This window comes from Erpetoichthys calabaricus, chromosome 5 (genome assembly GCF_900747795.2).
Source record: "Erpetoichthys calabaricus chromosome 5, fErpCal1.3, whole genome shotgun sequence".
Lineage (NCBI taxonomy): Eukaryota > Metazoa > Chordata > Cladistia > Polypteriformes > Polypteridae > Erpetoichthys > Erpetoichthys calabaricus.
This window is the reverse complement of record NC_041398.2, coordinates 20523108-20542034: the sequence shown is the minus strand read 5'-3', so window position 1 is coordinate 20542034 and position 18927 is coordinate 20523108. Positions and strand designations below refer to the sequence as shown.

The 18927-nt window shown below is 43.2% G+C and overlaps 1 protein-coding gene across 1 annotated transcript in view; it reads left to right on the top strand.

Annotated features, from left to right (window-relative positions):
- The window catches only part of LOC114641650 (zinc finger protein 420-like), a 59721-nt gene that overhangs the window by 20606 nt on the left and 20188 nt on the right, over positions 1 to 18927 (top strand). Inside the window, exon 3 of the mRNA XM_028790675.2 lies at positions 5178 to 6484. Within this exon, the coding sequence (XP_028646508.1) occupies positions 5178 to 6484 (1307 nt within the window). The remainder of the gene's footprint in view (positions 1 to 5177; positions 6485 to 18927) is intronic.

Here is an 18927-nt window from a genome sequence, read left to right as displayed (position 1 = left end):
ATTCTGGTCCACCATCCGGCGTCTCAGGAAGGGGAAGCAGTGCAGTGTCAACACTGTATATGGTGGGGATGGTGCGCTGCTGACCTCGACTCGGGACGTTGTGGGTCGGTGGGGGGAGTACTTCGAAGACCTCCTCAATCCCATTAACATGCCTTCCAATGAGGAAGCAGAGCCTGGGGACTCAGAGGTGGGCTCCCCCATCTCTGGCACTGAGGTCACCGAGGTGGTCAAAAAACTCCTTGGTGGTAGGGCCCCGGGGGTGGATGAGATACACCCGGAGTTCCTCAAGGCTCTGGATGTTGTAGGACTGTCTTGGCTGACACGCCTCTGCAACATCGCATGGACATCAGGGACAGTGCCTCTGGATTGGCAGACCGGGGTGGTGGTCCCCCTCTTTAAGAAGGGGGATCGGAGGGTGTGTTCCAACTACAGAGGGATCACACTCCTCAGCCTCCCTGGAAAAGTCTATTCAGGGGTCCTGGAGAGGAGGGTCCGTCGGATAGTCGAGCCTCGGATTCAGGAGGAACAGTGTGGTTTTCTTCCTGGTCGCGGAACAGTGGACCAGCTCTACATCCTTAGCAGGGTCCTGGAGGGTGCATGGGAGTTTGCCCAACCAGTCTACATGTGTTTTGTGGACTTGGAAAAGGCATTCGACCGTGTCCCTCAGGGAATCCTGTGGGGGGTACCCCGAGAGTATGGGGTACCGGCCCCCCTGATAAGGGCTGTTCAGTCCCTGTACGATCGGTGCCAGAGCTTGGTCCGCATTGCCGGCAGTAAGTCGAACCCGTTTCCAGTGAGAGTTGGACTCCGCCAGGGCTGCCCTTTGTCACCGATTCTGTTCATAACTTTTATGGACAGAATTTCTAGGCGCAGCCAGGGCGTTGAGAGGGTCCGGTTTGGTGGGCTCAGGATTGGGTCACTGCTTTTTGCAGATGATGTTGTCCTGTTTGCTTCATCAGGCCGTGATCTTCAGCTCTCTCTGGATCGGTTCGCAGCCGAGTGTGAAGCGGCCGGGATGAGAATCAGCACCTCCAAATCCGAGACCATGGTCCTCAGCCGGAAAAGGGTGGAGTGCCCTCTCAGGGTTGGTAGCGAGATCCCCCCAAGTGGAGGAGTTCAAGTATCTCGGGGTCTTGTTCACGAGTGAGGGAAGAATGGAGCGTGAGATCGACAGGCGGATCGGTGCGGCATCCGCAGTAATGCAGGCGCTACATCGGTCTGTCGTGGTGAAAAAGGAGCTGAGCCGCAAGGCGAAGCTCTCAATTTACCAGTCGATCTACGTTCCTACCCTCACCTATGGTCATGAGCTATGGGTAGTGACCGAAAGAACGAGATCGCGAATACAAGCGGCTGAAATGAGTTTCCTCCGCAGGGTGTCTGGGCTCTCCCTTAAAGATAAGGTGAGAAGCTCAGTCATCCGGGAGGGGCTCAGAGTAGAGCCGCTGCTCCTCCGCATCGAGAGGAGTCAGATGAGGTGGCTCGGGCATCTGATCAGGATGCCTCCTGGACGCCTCCCTGGTGAGGTGTTCCGGGCACGTCTAACCGGGAGGAGGCCCTGGGGAAGACCCAGGACACACTGGAGGGACTATGTCTCTCGACTGGCCTGGGAACGCCTTGGGATTCTCCCGGAAGAGCTAGAAGAAGTGGCCGGGGAGAGGGAAGTCTGGGCATCTCTGCTCAAGCTGCTGCCCCCGCGACCCGACCTCGGATAAGCGGGAGACAATGGATGGATGGATGGTGTTGTTAACATGGAGGAGCGGCAACAACATGCGTGCGCCAGCGTCCCCTCGCCTGCAGGAGAGTAACGTGTTCTGCAGGTAACGATTAACAACTGGGTCGCTTTTAAGATGACATTTAATGACAAAACACACTATGAGGTTAAAAAAAAATATCCAAACAATCAAAGCCATTAAAATGAGGTTGAAGCCATGGCAAGAAACTGTCCTTTTATAAAAACCTGGCGCCTTCTCAGTTCAGCTCTGCTTCTCCCATATGGGCCCTGCAACAGGGGAGTCACCTGATCAGCAGGTGCCACTGCCTTTTACCAGTCCGGTCACCTTCTGTCCCCAGGCTACATACAATAGCGCCGGACCGAGTCTCAGGTTCCCCAGTGACGTTGGGGCTCACACTCCCAAGCCTCACTGACTCCCGTGGCGAGCTAACCACCTTCTTGGTCACTCCAGCTCCTGGAGATGGCTCAGCTGGACTGACCGCTTCCTTACTGTCCTGACCGAGTGTCGGCCAATCACTCCTGCAAAGGGGCTCTCCTGCCAGCTGCCTGCTCTCTCTCGCTCACTCACCCGACTCTCCTTCACCTTCCTTCATCTCCCTAAACCTCCGTCCTTCTCTTTCTCCTTTCTTTCCCCCTCCACACTCGCACTTCTCCTATTTATCATTTTTTTTGTTCTTTGTTTCACCTTCTACAATTTCTTGTATTAGGAATTTGTTAGTTTTCACATACCCCTTGGGGTCAGAGGGTAGGGTCAGCCATTGTACAGCAGCCCTGGAGCAATTACAGGTTAAGGGTCTTCCTCAAGGGCCCAGCAGAGTAGTAACAGGGATTCGAACTGGCAACCTTCTGGCACAGGTGTGGCGATTAGCAGCTCCCGGGCATCAATTACAGACACGGGCAATCATGCCCCTGAGCACTTCAGTGCGGAAACACCACCCATGCCCGTATCGTGCCGGGGAACCGCTCTGGCCACACTACCACACCTCTTCCTTAAGCCACGAGTGCGGTGATTATCTCTCTATTATATTAAAAAATGTTGGGTCGAGGTGTGACCTTCTTGGAAAGACACTTTGATGTCCTGCGAGAACAACCAATTTAAAACAAGTTCATGGACATCTAACCTCGCAGCTCTTAGAAATGTTATATGTTCTAGATGGCACTTCCCCTTGGGATTAATAAAGTATCTATCTATCTATCTATCTATCTATCTATCTATCTATCTATCTATCTATCTATCTATCTATCTATCTATCTATCTATCTATCTATCTATCTATCTATCTATCTATCTATCTATCTATCTATCTAAGAAGAAACAGCAGCGCGTCAGAAAGAGACCCACAAGCGTTCGAGAGAAAAGAAGGTTAAAAAGAATGCACGAAAGAACAATAATAATCAATGTGCAAATTCAGAAAATAATCCATCCATCCATCCATTGTCTCCCGCTTATCCGAGGTCGGGTCGCAGGGGCAGCAGCTTGAGCAGAGATGTCCAGACTTCCCTCTCCCCGGCCACTTCTTCTAGCTCTTCCGGTAGAATCCCAAGGCGTTCCCAAGCCAGTCGAGAGACATAGTCCCTCCAGCATGTCCTGGGTCTTCCCCGGGGCCTCCTCCCGGTTGGACGTGCCCGGGACACCTCACCAGGGAGGTGTCCAGGAGGCATCCTGATCAGATGCCCGAGCCACCTCATCTGACTCCTCTCGATGCGGAGGAGCAGCGGCTCTACTCTGAGCCCCTCCTGGATGACTGAGCTTCTCACCTTATCTTTAAGGGAAAGCCCAGACACCCTGCGGATGAAACTCATTTCAGCCGCTTGTATTCGCGATCTCGATCTTTCGGTCACTACCCATAGTTCATGACCATAGGTGAGGGTAGGAACATAGATCGACTGTATCTCGGGGTCTTGTTCAGAAAATAAGGAAAGTAATAATCAGCCCGGACCAAGTGGAACTGAAAATCTCGTAGGTCAAATCGGGGTCAGAAATAAAAGACTTCATAAAAGACATTCAAAAATGTTGCCGTGATACACATGCAGAGTAAGTTAAAGAATATGAAGTAAGAAAATTCGTAAGTATAAAAAAAAAAAAAGTAAACATCTGATTAGCACAAACAAACAGAAATTATTACTCGGTGAAATAATGGAACAGCGAAAAGAGATTGAATATATGGATATAAGTGATATGTCAGAAGTATGTACATATTGTAAGTAGATATTTAAAGTTTAAGTTGGAGACTTGTAGATCATCTAATTCCTGTTGCCATCATGGAAAAGTAGTGTTTCTTCCCAATGAAGAGGTGTATCTGCGAGTCTTAAAAGATTTGTTATTTGGTAAAAGTGAAATCCACAAACACTACAGGCAAAATATCTGAGTCTACAAAAAACTTTTCATGATTGGTTCATTCAATGCACAAAATGTAGATTTACACAAAAATGGATCACATGCCAGGAGAATCTGTGGTCCCGCAACAATTAAAGCTACGACAAGTTTAATTTCGAAGAAACCACAATTCGGCCAGCTGTATATTTATGATCACTGAGAAGCGATGCAACACAGAATTGAAAGAGTACGTAACAATTCCCATGAATATAACAATCTCTTTACATTGTGCATCCGAATAAACAAACCCGGGGGTGGGCGAGCAAATCGAGAGCCCCCTGGTTTTTTGTTTTTATTTTTTTAAATTGCCTTTCATGTAGAGTCACGGACCCGCTATACCACACTGTTACAATTTCACCTTCCAGCTCGGACACCAGAAATATGTAGAGATCTATACAATTTATGAAGTTTGTAAGTTGATGAAAGTCTACTTTAAATAACTTTCACTTTCTATGTTGTGGTCCAGATGTGATGATAGACCAGTTTTTAATAAAGAACCCAAACATGTTTTCTGTAATAATCCAGAAAATGCAAGTTATTTATAAGAATAAAAGAAGATGAGTATAAGCAATTGTACGTACTGTAGATATACATGTATATAGACATATAAATGGAAGACAATAACAAACAGCATAAAACAATTATGATAGCTTAGTTCAGCGTTTCTCAACCTTTAAGTATTTATGACCCGAGTTTTCATAACAGTTTTAATCGCGCCCCCCTAACGTTTTTTTGAAACCCTAATAAAATTTATCCCTATATTTTTTGCTGCTGATACACTGCTACAAGTTTAAAGTTATCCTACAAATAGCGACATTACGCCTCATATGGCAACATTCGCTCCCCCTTTTTTGTTACTTCGCGCCCCACAGTTTGAGAACCGTTGGCTTAGTTCACCTTTTCCTCTACTATTGAAAAAGGCGCATAACTTATGAATTCTAATCTTAAAATGAATAACTTAATTTTCATGGAATACACTAAGAGGTGAGGAAAAAAAAAAAGTGTGCCACCTGTCTCGTTAAGGTTTTATTTTTTTAAAAAGTTTACTAAATTCTTTGTATCATTGCAGATTCAATGGAGAATGTCAGCCTCGCTGCATCTTCATCTGCTGAGACGTCTTTTCATTGCAGACTGCAACACAAACAGGGCAAGGAGAAGTTGAAGAAACCAACAAGAGGATCCGGAAATTTGACAGCAATCTCTTTGCAGTGCAGTTCTCTTCCTGCAAGAAAAGCCATCAACACTGAACAACAACGAGGGTATAACACAGACAAAGAGTTTTTGTATGCTGGCCAAGATCACAGACAAAGTTTTAAAATCAAATCTGACTCTGAAGATCACAAGTCAGTTCATGCAAGACCAAAGCCATACTCCTGTACTGAATGTGGCAAAAGATTCCTCCATAACTGCAGGCTTCAAGCACACATAAGAAATCATACTGGGGAAAAACCTCATTGCTGTTCTGAATGTGGCAAAAGATTCCTCCATAAGAGCAGGCTTCAGGCTCACATAAGAAGTCATACTGGAGAGAAACCTTTTTGCTGCTCAGAATGTGGCAAAAGATTTTCCCATAACTGCAGTCTACAAACACATACAAGAATCCACACGGGAGAAAAGCCCTATGGCTGTGCTGATTGTGGGAAAAGATTTATTGATAGTGGCCATCTTCAGAGCCATACAAGAATTCACACTGGAGAAAAGCCATATTGCTGTTCTGAATGCGGTAAAAGATTTATTGACAGTAGCCATCTTCATAGCCACAAAAGAGTTCACACTGGAGAGAAGCCACATTGCTGTTCTGAATGCGGCAAACAATTCACTGTCTTTAGCTCTCTTCAGAGTCACAAAAGAATTCATACAGGAGAGAAGCCGTATTGCTGTTCTCAATGTGGCAAACAATTTGCTGTCAATAGCAATCTGCAGCAGCATGCAAGAAGTCATACTGGAGAGAGGCCATATTGCTGTTCTGAATGTGGAAAAAGATTTCTCCATAACAGCAGTCTTAAAAGACATACAAGAATCCACACAGGGGAAAAGCCATATTCTTGTCCTGAATGTGGTAAACGATTTACCAGTAGTAATAGTCTTTGGCAGCACACACAGATTCATACTGGAGAGAAGCCACATTGCTGTTCTGAATGTGGCAAAAGGTTCCTCCAAAGTGGCAGACTTCAGGCACACATAAGAATTCATACTGGAGAAAAACCACATCGTTGCTCTGAATGTGGGAAGCGATTTTCTGATAGTAGTAGTTTCCACAGACATATAAGAATCCACACTGGAGAAAAGCCCTATGGCTGTGCTGAATGTGGAAAAAGATTCATTGATAGTAGTACTCTTCACAGGCACACGAGAGTACATACTGGAGAAAAGCCATAATGCTGCTCTGAATGTTGGCAAACGATTCTTCCAAAATGGCAGTCTTCAGAATCATATAAGAAGTCCCACTGATCTGCAATAGCGAATATGGCAGATTATGTTCCACTAATGGCAGCCTTCACAATTATTTAAAAATTCATGCTGAAGAAGAAAAACTGATCTAAATGTGGAAAAGGATTCCCACGTTTAAGCAATTTTCACGGGTACCGAAGAATCCACAGTGGACAGCGGCCTTATGGTTGTAATGAGTGTAGTAAATGATTCTGAACAGTGAACTCCAAGGCTGTAAAAGAATTCACATTCTGATTGTGTCAAGTGTTTCTCAGACAGCAGGAGTGTTAATGGTCATGTGACAGATCACACTGGAGTAAGCTGGAGGATGAAGAATGAAGGAATGGAGGGGACACTGAAACATAACTCTCTTTATCTCCTGAGGTCTTGACGAGTCCCTTCACTTGTTGGTCTTTGTTGTATAAGACTGATAACACAGCCCATCAAAGTAAAAACACATTTTACAGTGTGAGAAGGACCCAAAGAAATCCTTCATACTGGCCACACATCTCTCAGGATATTAAGGTGCCCTACATCTGCCTTGGCACCATTGTAGGTGATGGTGGTAGAGTCTAGTGTGACGTCTGAGAAGAAGACCATCAGTGTGGTGACAGATGGACAGTGTTCCAGTAGAATGTTCAAGACCATAAAAGTGCAATTTAAGCAGGAAATTAAGAGGACTGGACACAGTCCAGGGGTCAACTGAAGACAAAGACTTGGTCAAGTACTCCTGCTGTCATGAAAGAAATCAGAATTTCTGACTAAATCATACACAAAGTAGAGAAAGAGAAAATGAATCCTGACTTCAAATTCTTTAAGATAATCGAGTTAAACCTAATATGGGACAAATTAAAGAAAGAAAGCAAAAAAATCAAGAGAAATGAGAATATCATCAAAGAGCAGGCACAAAAGGCACAAAAGAAGAAATAATACAGAAGAGGAGGCATGACCAGAAGAAGTGAGAGCAGAACAGGAAGAAACCTGAGATAAAGAGAAGAGGAGGACCATCTATGGGGTAGCGTGTTTCACCACATAAAAGCATCAGAACACAAACTGAGTTAAAAAAGAATAAACAGAAATATTTCACAATAAATTCAGAAATAAGCACCCAAATATGAACAGACACACTTGGAAAAATGATTCACACCCAAAAGTGGAAAGTCCTGAAAAGCATCTGCTTCTCAAATTAAAGACACGCAGTTAATTAAGAAATTTCAAAGGAATTAAAAATGGAATTCATAGTGGCCTCAGTCTCGTGAGTCGGTGGTGTCGCTGCAATAGGGCCCAGTGTGGCACAAACCTTAGAATGCCATTAGGTGGCACTGTTGTGTTTCGTTAAATTCACATATTCACTGCAAAGTCAACTAAGTTATTCTTACTAATTCTTATTAAATAAAAGATCAGAATGTGTCCAGCTGGGTCCACATCTGAATATATGTTCTAAAGTCCCAGGGGCCTGCTTGACATTGATCACAGGTCAGATCAGTGTGTGGAGATATGCAGGCTACACTCGCTAAGACCTTACACCAGATTCAGTTTTGTATAAAGTGCCAGTAAAGGTAGAAAATGAGTGAACCTTGTGGAGAACATTGTTGGACACCTCATCCAGAAAGTCCTGCAAGTTCTTCATTACAGCAAGTGATGAAGGCTGAAGAGATGAATTGGAGTTCTATATTCTAGAAATCTGACCCCTAGAATTTGGATTGTTCTGGAATATGGTATCAATTGGGGAAAACACTCAGATAAGAGAGAAGGGAAGGATGGCAGTTCATACCAAACAAAAGGGTAGACTTGTGAGGAGAGGAGACTTTTATTTATTTTATTTTTTTTGGGGGGGAGGGGGGGGGGGGGGGTTGTCATATTTTTCAGCTACTCAGTCAAATTTACAAAATAATTGTCTATTTCCAAGTCTTTAATGCACTTAATTCCTTTATTAGTACCCAGTCCAAAATGTTACCTCCTACACAGAAGGAGGGAAAAATCACAGATAGACTAGCAGCAAATTTTAGAAACTGTTAGACAAGAGGATTAGCAGGAGGGGAATACATAAATAACACGTATATCACAACAGCAGGTAGTATTCAATAATTGAGTTTTCTCAGTAAAAAAATAGTTGATGTATGAAACAGTTTACTTCATAAAACAGTCGATTGTGCTAATATCAGGGAGGTATAGTGCTGATAAGACAGCAAGTGTGAAAGTGTTTATTAATCGAGAGGAGCACAAACAGTGTAGGTAGACGCACAGAGCCTGACAGTAATAGAGGGGCGTAGAGTTAGGAAAACAGACAGTTAAGGAAGTAAGAAGGGAAAAGTAAAGTTTAATATCCTCAAGGAAAGAAAGACGTTACAGCAGACAATGGAAAGGGAGAGGATTACAGCAGCTCGAAGGTGTTAAGTAACTGCAGGAGTTCTCTAATCTGACATGTCATTTTTAATAACTTGTATTATTTTTATAAATTTCATAAAAATGGAGTTGAGCAATTTAATAGTCCAAATCCAGATTTTTAAAATGACACCAGTACAATGCAAGTCCTATTTGAAGGCCCAGGAGCCTCATGTATAACGCCACATGTAGAACTCACACTATAACATGGCGTAAGCACAAAAGCGGGAATGTGCGTATACACAGAAAAATCCAGATGCAGGAATCTGTACGTACGCAAACTTTCACATTCTTCCGCTACATAATATAAGAATTTCAGTGAATACCAAGTGGAGGCAAAGGAAAAATGTACTATTTGTTGGTTTAAACAGTGGTATAATCTATAATAGTCACTCTGATTGAGTGACAGAGTGTCAGAGAAACTCGAAAGCTCAAGTTCACAAAGTCGCACAGTGCCCGAAATAAAAAAGAAATCACATATCAAAGTCGCCGTGAAAAGGCAAGTCGTAGCCCACCGTCTGAGTGTCATATGAAAGCTTATTAGGGTACAGACAAAAAAATAGGCACACAGTGGGGAAAAAAGCACGAAATGTCAACTTTAATCTCGAAATTTCCACTTTAATCATGTAGTTTATTTTGTCATTAAAGTAGAACATCATAAACTTCATCTTAAAATCGTTTAATTTACTAGTTTCTCAAGTAGCATGTTAAATGCTTTGTTCTGTATTTGATCTTCTATGTGCTCTATGTGTGTGAATCACTACCTGCTTCTTAAACGGGCTTTCTCTTTCTCCGACAGGACACATAATCCATTACATTCGTGATATTACAGCTCTCTGAATAATTAAAATACTGAGATGTATACGTGATATCTTTTTCATGATGATAGGAATGAAAGCATGTTATTAAACATGGGAACACGGTGGCACAGTGCTTGTTCATATCTCACACACGAGGCTTGCTGCGCCATGCGTGACCTTCGATGAAATAATTTATTACAGAAGTACTGTCTCTTTCAAACGTACTAACCTCCAATTCCTGTCCTTACTTTTCTTTCTCCAAATACCCAATCGCCACACAATCAGCTCTGTAATAGACGTGAAGCCATCTGTAAGCTTAGAACGCCGATTCTTCAAAACTTTTAAGGAACATTGAAATATCTTTGTAGTCCATGTTTAATTATTCTATCCGTCTATCCTTCCAGTGTCGCATCAGCACCAGCAAGAATACAATGCAATGCAGGAGCTATCCTTGAACTAGCTATATGCTGCGGCACCGTGTCTTCACATGTTTAATTATTAACAATGCAGATTATTTAAATGAAGTTAGTTTTATCTGTATACTATAAGCAACATATTTTGCTGCATTTCATCTTAAAAATGATATTGTCATCATACGCGCTTTATAAAGTGGCGCAGGTTGTGTAATATTATAACAGTAGTGAAAGTTTACAGTGAGGTGATTGTACTTATAAGTAAACAGTTCTACAAGGAGCACTTGATGGACTGATTGAGTGCATTTAGAGTTCTTGGGATGAAACTGTTTCTGAAACGCGAGGTCCATACAGGGACTAAAGCGTTTGCTGTGGCTCAGGCAACATCTGCTTCATGCTGTATCCTGATAATTCTCTTTCCAATCAGCTGCTGCTGTGATTCCCCACTCAGATACAGTGATATAAATACTCCGAGTGGTGCAGTGAGAGTAATATGGAAAAAGATGATCTGCTGTGGCAACCCTTAACGGGAGCAGCTGAAAGAAGAAGAAGATGCAGTGAGAGTTACAACGCTAAAGCAGTTATGGTATTTGGAATACTATGGCTATTCCCTGGACCATTATATTGCTGCAGGTTAATTACAATCAGATGCATTATACTAATAAACAATATGCTTTTAATTTCAGTGTATTTATAAAGCCACGTGAGGAATGTGGGTCTAAGAAAGAAAGGGTGACCACACAGGAACAGTAGCACTGCTTTGACGCTGGGTGCCGCCAGTCTGCAAAACCGAGCGGAGAAATTGCGTATGCCAAGGTATGAGGTACCGTGGAAATGTGCGTGGCTTTACGCCAAGTTTAGGTTTTATACATCGCGATTTGAGCGTGGAAAGGTTCGTATGCAACATTTCTGTGCATACGCACCGTTTATACATGAGGCCCCAGGTGTCCTTTACGGAGACGATTCCCTTCTGGATGCACTGGTAGGAGATGTCCCTGGATGGGTGGGCCAGCAGTCACTGTCCATGTTGGAACAAATGAAATACCATAAGGGCAGGCTGTCAGTTCTGCCACCCAAATTGAAATAGTCAGGTGACAGGATGAGGAGCAGAACTGAACCGACAAGTTGGTCTTCACTGAAGTTCTGCATGTACCTTTTTACCAATCCAGGTAAGATTGAGAGGATTTTAAGGTGTAACATGTTGCTTAGATCTTGGTGTGGGATAGAGGGAGAGAAGTTTATGGGGCAGCGGGACTCCTCATGGAACAAATGAGACCTGTTCTGCTGTGATGGGTTACATTTGAGCAGAAGGGATACCAAGATGCATTTGGGATATATATATATATATATATATATATATATATACATTCATGACATTCGTAGTCTGAGTCACAACCTGATTGTATGGGTGGTTACCTACCAGGTAACGCATGTGGTTGGTCTGTAAGTTGGCAAACATCCACCACGGGCCCTCTTCAGTTGCACCCATACAATCAGGTCGGGATTCAGACTACGAATGCAATGAATGTACTTACTCCGGACCTACAGGCTGCCAAATAAATGAACCACACGCCATGGTGTAGCATAGAGGGGCTTCATCTCTGACGTCCGAGGTTCGATCCCCGAGACGGGAGCAGAAGAGTGTGTACGCCTGATGAGCCCAAAATAAGGGCAAAACATGTGTTGCGTACTGTTTGCATTATTTGACAGTAAACTCTGCAATATATATATATATATATATATATATATATATATATATATATATATATATGTATGTCTCCACAATGGCAGGCACATCAATACGTGCCTCCCAATGCCAGAAGGTTTGCTGTGTCTCCCAGCACAATCTCAAGGGCATGGAGGAGATTCCAGGAGACAGACAGGCAGTTACTTGAGGAGAGCTGGACAGGGCCCCTCGTAGAAGGTCCTTAACCCATCAGCAGGACCAACCGCTGTCTGCTCCTTTGGGCAAAGAGGGACAGAATGAGCACTGGCAGAGCCTACAAAATGACCTCCAGCAGGCAGGCAGGCAGGCCACTGATGTGAATGTCTCTGACCAAACAATCAGAAACAGACTTCATGAGGGTGGTCTGAGGGCCAGACATCTTCTAGTGGGCACCGTGGAGCCAGAATTGGCAGGTCCACTGGTGCCCTGTGCTTTTCACAGATGAGAGCAGGTTCACCCTGAGCACATGTGACAGACATGAAAGGTTCTGGAGAAGCCATGGAGAACGTTATGGTACCTGTGACATCATTCATCATGACCAGTTTGGTGGTCTGGGGGGGAGGAATATCCATGGAGGGACACACAAACCTCTACAGGCTAGAAAACAGCACCTTGACTGCCATTAGGTATCCGATTAAATCCTTGGACCCCTTGTCAGACCCTATGCTGGTGCAGTGACGCCTGGGTTCCTCCTGGTGCACCACAATACTCGGCCTCATGTGTTTGTGACAGGATGAAGGAATTGTTCCCATTGACTGCTCCCCCACTCACTCGCCTGACCTCAAACCAATAGAGCACCTCTGGGTGGGACATTATTTTTTGGTCCATCCAGGAGCTCAGTGATGTCCTGGTCCAGATCTGGGAGGAGATGCCCCAGGACACCATCCGTCATCTCATTAGGAGCATGTCCTGACTTTGGGGCCATACAAACTACTGAGTACGATTTGGAGTTGATGCAATGAAATTTCATCAAAATGGACTCACCTGCCTGCCTGCCACATCATTTTTTTCCCTTTGATTTTCGGGGTGTCTCTCAGCCCTCTCTCTGTCGGTTCTTCATTTTTATTTCCATCCTTTCATTCCTAACACATCACCAGATCAATCCATAGCAGTATTTTGTTTCCCATTGAGGTCTGATGAGTTTTCAAAGTGTTCCTTTAATTTTTTTGAGAAGTTTCTTATCTCTCTCTCTCTCTCTCTCTCTCTCTCTCTCTATATATATATATATATATATATATATATATATATATATATATATAGAGAAAGAGAGACACAGAGAGAGAGAAAGAGAAAGAAAGAGAGACAGAGAGAGAGAAAGAGAAAGAAAGAGAGAAAAAGAGAGAGAGAGAAAGAGAGACAGAGAGAAAGAGAGTGAGCGTCAGAGAGAAAGAGAGACAGAGAGAGAGAGAGACAGAAAGAGAAAGAGACAGAGAGAAAGAGAGAGAAAAAGAGAGAGAGAGAGAGAAAGAGAAAGAGAGAGAGAAAGAGAGAGACAGAGAGAGAAAGAGAGAGACAGAGAGAGAGAAAGAGAAAGAGAGAGAGAGAGAGAAAGAAAGAGAAAGAGACAGAGAGAGAGAGACCGAGAGAGAAAGAGAGACAGAGAGAGAGAGAAAGAGAGAGAGAGACAGAGAAAGAGAGAGAGAGAGAGACAGACAGAGAGAGAGAAAGAGAGAGTCAGAGAGAGAGAAAGAGAGAGAGAGAGAAAGAGAGAGAGAGAAAGAGAGAGAGAAAGAGAGAGAGAGAGAGAGTTAGTCACTGCCCCCACCACACACCTGGATTGGTGACACCTCAGCAGCACACTTGAACTCTATGAGGTGTTTTACGGTGGCTGGAGTGCCAATCCTCCCACAAGCCCCCGAGTTTCCCCTGTAAGATGGAGGACCTGCTTGCAGGGCTGGCTGCAGATTAACTTCAGGACAACACAATTGCAGGTTAAGGGCTTTGCTCGAGTGCCCAAGGCTTTATTGTATTTTTTTTAGACAATCATTGTGAGCAACTCGGACTGATTGTTTTATTCAGTTGGCTTACAATTCAAGTCAATTTGATTTTTATTGTTTGTCTCTACTTATACTGACTTTCTATATATGGCATTTACAGGATTTGAACTGGGAGCTTTCCGGTTACCAGCACAGAAGTGCCTGTCATCGATGGGTGATGCAAGGAACATACTAAATGCAGGTAACAGTACAAATTGGCCACGACCCTGCTGTGTCTGTGTAAAGGGCAGTGGTAGATCCGCTACAATAAATAACTGCGCTGTTCCGGTTTCAAGTTGAATAAAGCTGGTTTTACTAAAGTACTGTGAATCAGCCTTGTGGTTTGGGGTGCAAGACAGGGACTATCATGTTACTTTTATTGTTGTATATAATATAACTAGCCAACCCGCGGCGTAGCATACGCCGCATAATTATGTAATGATGGGTGAACACTTCCTGAACGACACAGTTGTCCAAATGGGGTGGCTTTGAGGATATGACTGTGAGTGAATGAAAAGATGGACCTCTGGAGAGAGCAACATCCAGTTGTCCGTGACTGAAAGCGGGATCGTCTGTGACGATGGAGGCCACGCTGGTGAAAGTTACTTCGTCGGTAGGGATAAGTTTCAGCACTTGTTCATTAAGGTGTAGCGAGTCTTCGTTGTTGACGCTTAATATAGCTTACGTACTGAGTTGTTCCGGAGTCACAGTTGAGAAACACTTTTTTAATGTCTTTTAAGCACAGGGGAAAAAATGAACATGTGAAACATCCGTAATGTAATAAGCCACCAAGAAAAGTAACATTGCAATAATGCACGCTATGATCCGATCGCTGTAAACAGAAGTGAAAACAAAATCGAGGCCGGTGTATTCTTTAACTGCCTTGTAGCGCAATGGTAGTGCTGCTGTTTTGCAGTAAGGAGACTGTGGAAGATTTTGGGTTCACTTCCCGGTTTCTCCCTGTGTGGATAGCGCTTTGAATACTGAAAACACCGGTATATCAATGTAATGAAGTATTATTATTCTTATGTGTCCAGTGCTCTCTCTCTCGTGCACGCGCGCCTGTATGTGTGTGTGTGTCGCTCGCTTCCTGCACGTGTTCCTGCAGTCATACGCCACATAATTATTTATTGAAGGCTGAACACTTCCGGAACGACACAGTTGTCTAAAAGGGGTGGGTTTGAGGATACAACAGTAAGTGAATGAAAAGATGGAACTCTGGAGAGAGCAACATACAACTGTCCATGACTGAAAACTGGTTTTGGCAGATACAGGCATATCTTTTTGAAAGTTTGGCCCTGTGCCTTATAATTGTCATCGCAAAGGCCAATCTAACAGGAAATTGTCTTTGTGTAAAAGTAAAAGGCAAATTATCCGCGACAAACAAACTGTTTTACACGCTGCATACCAACCCGCGGCATAGTATACGCCACATAATCACGCCGCTTTTTTAATGTTTTTTAAGCAGAGGGAAAAAAAATGAACATTTGCAAAATCCGTAACGCTGCTTTCAGTAAGTACAATACACACGCGTTTAATTTGTCGGCCACTTTTTGCCAGCCACCTTTTCTGGTTTGGGCTACTTTTGCAGTGTTACTGCTTGTGCATATTAAATCTTGAAATCCTTCGAGTAACTAATTAACTAACTAACACCCACACACACAGCTTGTGTTAAAAAAATGCGACTGTACTTTCATCATTTTGTTGCAGCCTATCAAAGACTTGCTGATCATGTTTTGTAGACTCAATATACATTGTCTTTTCACTCAGCGCGGGGGCGCGCATTCATCTCGGATTATTACATCCTGCTAGACTAATGTGCTACATGGCTGCGTTTGAAAAACCGACTTGAGTTTCACCGGCATTAATGATTAGGAATCTGGTTGGAACAAAACCCTGCATCCACAGGGGTTCACTAGGACTGAGTTTGGGAAACACTGCTGAACAGAGACGAAACCGACTCAGGTGAGGAGTTGGGGCGGGCAAAGTGGTTGCAGCTATTGATTATTCAGTGTTGTTTACCTGGGTGTCTGATCTGCTCGACGGGATCATAAATAAAAGGAAAACAATGTGAAGGCAATGTCACAGGTGATCCTATGGTATAGCGGGTCCACAGCTCTCCTTCAAAAGGCCATTTTTAAATAAATAATCACCGCGCTCACAGCGTAGCGAGGGGCGTGAAAGTGTGGCTGAAACGGTTTCCGGGTAGACTCGTGCTGCGGGCATTTCTCCCCTGTGTAGTGTGTGAGCGAGTGAGGAGAAAGAGAAAGCCGGTACGTTAGAGTGAGTGAGAGCAGGCTCGAAGGCAATGTGTTCCTGTGGTATAGCGGGTCCATAGCTCCCCTTCAAAAGGCCATTTTTAATCAGGCGACTGACAGTAGTGGAGTCAGGCACAGAGAAGGTCAGCTGCAGAGAGAGCGTCTCGACTGTTGCAGGGCCTGAAGCAGGTGAGACGCTAATGAAAAAGAGGCACAGGGCTTATTGGTTTTTAAAGATTGCTTCCTTCATTGTGTTTTAACCTCAGTTTTAAAGGATTGTTTTAAGGATCCCATGGATTACCCCTCGCAAACTGTTTCACACACTGCATACAGCGATTCACATCCGCGAGAAACATGCCTCTATGAACAATCACGGTGGCTCAGAGGTGCATGTGGACTCTAGCACAGACGAACATAAATGACGCTGTGTTTACTGAGTCGTCGTGTCCAAGTTAGTGGGCGTGGCTCTGCGAATTGTCGTCGTATCCAATGGTCTTAGAGTTGGTGGGCGTGGCTCCGTCCTGCGTGCGCCATGGGTGTCTTACTTGTCAGCGGCTTAGTGAATTATATATATAGATTATTTCACTTAATGTGGGTGCCCCTTTTTATGGAATCTGGTTCAGCAGCACCACTTGCAGTTTTGCACCATATGGTCCTTGGTAAATCTGGCAAATGAAGCTTTTCTTCCCTTGTTCCCCTAAGCGGGTGCTTGTTTTGCTCAATGGTGAATCCAGCCCTGCACACACTTACTAAAATGTGGGCTTGAATGGATTACTCAGTTTTTAAGTATGTCATTATTGCAGTACAGTTACATTCCTACTGAACCGATGTTCATGTTTCACTTTTCAGATGGGGGAAACCGATTTCCACAACACAGTAAATATGAAAGTGCAATAGAAGACTGACAGACAGGACTAATCAGGCACTATGAACTATGCATATCATATACTAGGAACATGGAATTTCATAGCTTAGTCACAGTGGAGAAAAGGAGCATCCACTACGCTTAAAGTCACTTGGGATGACAAGTAAGAGTTTTTGGGTTTTCTTTTTTAAACTCAAAATGTTGCTTTGTCTTTCATCTAGTTATAATTGCTTCCAAACATTACACTAAATAGGCAACATAGCGCCACCAGTGGAGATGACTGATAAAAGAAAACAAAAAATGAATTTGTGTGTTAAAATGTAGTAAGAAAAAAATAAAAAGGTCTCTATTAAAACAGGGAAAAGTACCCGAGTAAACGTTTAAGTTCAAGGAGCGCAGACAGAGAGAAAATGAATGAGTGCACTTCCGATTTTGGTTTAATTGTACAGACTTCTTATTATTGGTATCTCAATACACTTACCTACACTTCACTAGATATCCATTGATAAGATCTCGCTAAAGAATTTAATGTATTGCTAGCAAAACACAGTAGACGCTCCCAACTCGTCATAGATAAAACACGCTTCTGAAAAGTGTCATTTTCCAATTGGCCTTTAACAAAGTTTACTGTTAGTTTTCCAGGACAGAGCACTTTGGTAAAATGACCAGAACATGCAATATGCCTGAAACAGCAGATTTTTTTTTTGTTTGTTTTTAACTTGATATTTACAATTTTAACAGGCAAATAAATATTTTCCCCCAATATTTTGCTTATATTATTGTCGAAATTAAAGCAAAAAGAAAATATTTAAAATTATAACCAGCGAAACACATAAGGGTCATATCAAAATTTTAACATAGTACTTAGCTGTGTATTAAGATGGCTGGCATATCAATTATTTACAAGATTTTAAAAATATATATTAACAAATTGAACTCAATCCTGAAAGCCACAAAAAGGGCGTTTTTTTTTTTTTTAATACACGTATGGGTTAATCATTTACCTAAAACAAAAATAATTTTACACAAAACTTCAGTATTTTTTTTTCTTCACCCATAAGACCACGTTTATTATAATTAAAAGGTAAACCTGTGAATCTTTATATTATTTTTAAGCCAATCAATTGTATATAGTAAACCAAAACGTAAAGGAATATTCCCAGATAAAAATATGCGATCTGCAGTTCCAGTCTAGAAAATGTGCAAACATTATCATCCATTCTAAATTTTAATCTTAAAAATTCTTTGCCGTCCTCCCTGCGTGGAGTTTGCATGTTCTCCCCGTGTCTGCGTGGGTTTCCTCCCACAGTACAAAGACATGCAGGCTAGGTGCATTGGCGATTCTAAATTGTCCCTAATGTGTGTGTGCCCTGCGGTGGGATGGCGCCCGGGGTCTGTTTCCTGCCTTGTGCCCTGTGTTGGCTGGGATTGGCTCCAGCAGACTCCGTGACCCTGTAGTTAGGATATAGGATGGAAAATGGATGGATGGATTCATCATGGTAAATGACATTAATGTTAACGCGAGTTCACTTTACTATAAAACTTTACTATAATAAAACAGGATTTTTTTTGGGGGGAGGGTGCTCTAATAAAATATTATATATATTATAAGATAGTACACTTCAAATGAAGAAAAGGACAATCTTAAATTCTTAAATGACGCCATCTCTCAAACTACTCCCAGTTTCCGATGATTTTAAAGATTTCCTAACCAGGTAGAACACAGCAGAGAGTACTGAATTCATCACAAGATTCTGCAAGAGTGCGGAGTTCATGACGGCGCTGTGCGGGAGAGCGAGCTGCTGCGCGTGCACGAGACAGGCAGGCAGGCAGACAGCACGGAGCATGCGTGAAATCCAAAAGCGACAAGGTAAGTAAATTTGCGCGAACATAAAGACATCGGCAACAACTCGGACTTAACACGCTGGTGATAAATCTAAAGGCGCGCTGTATTCCACGGAGTCAC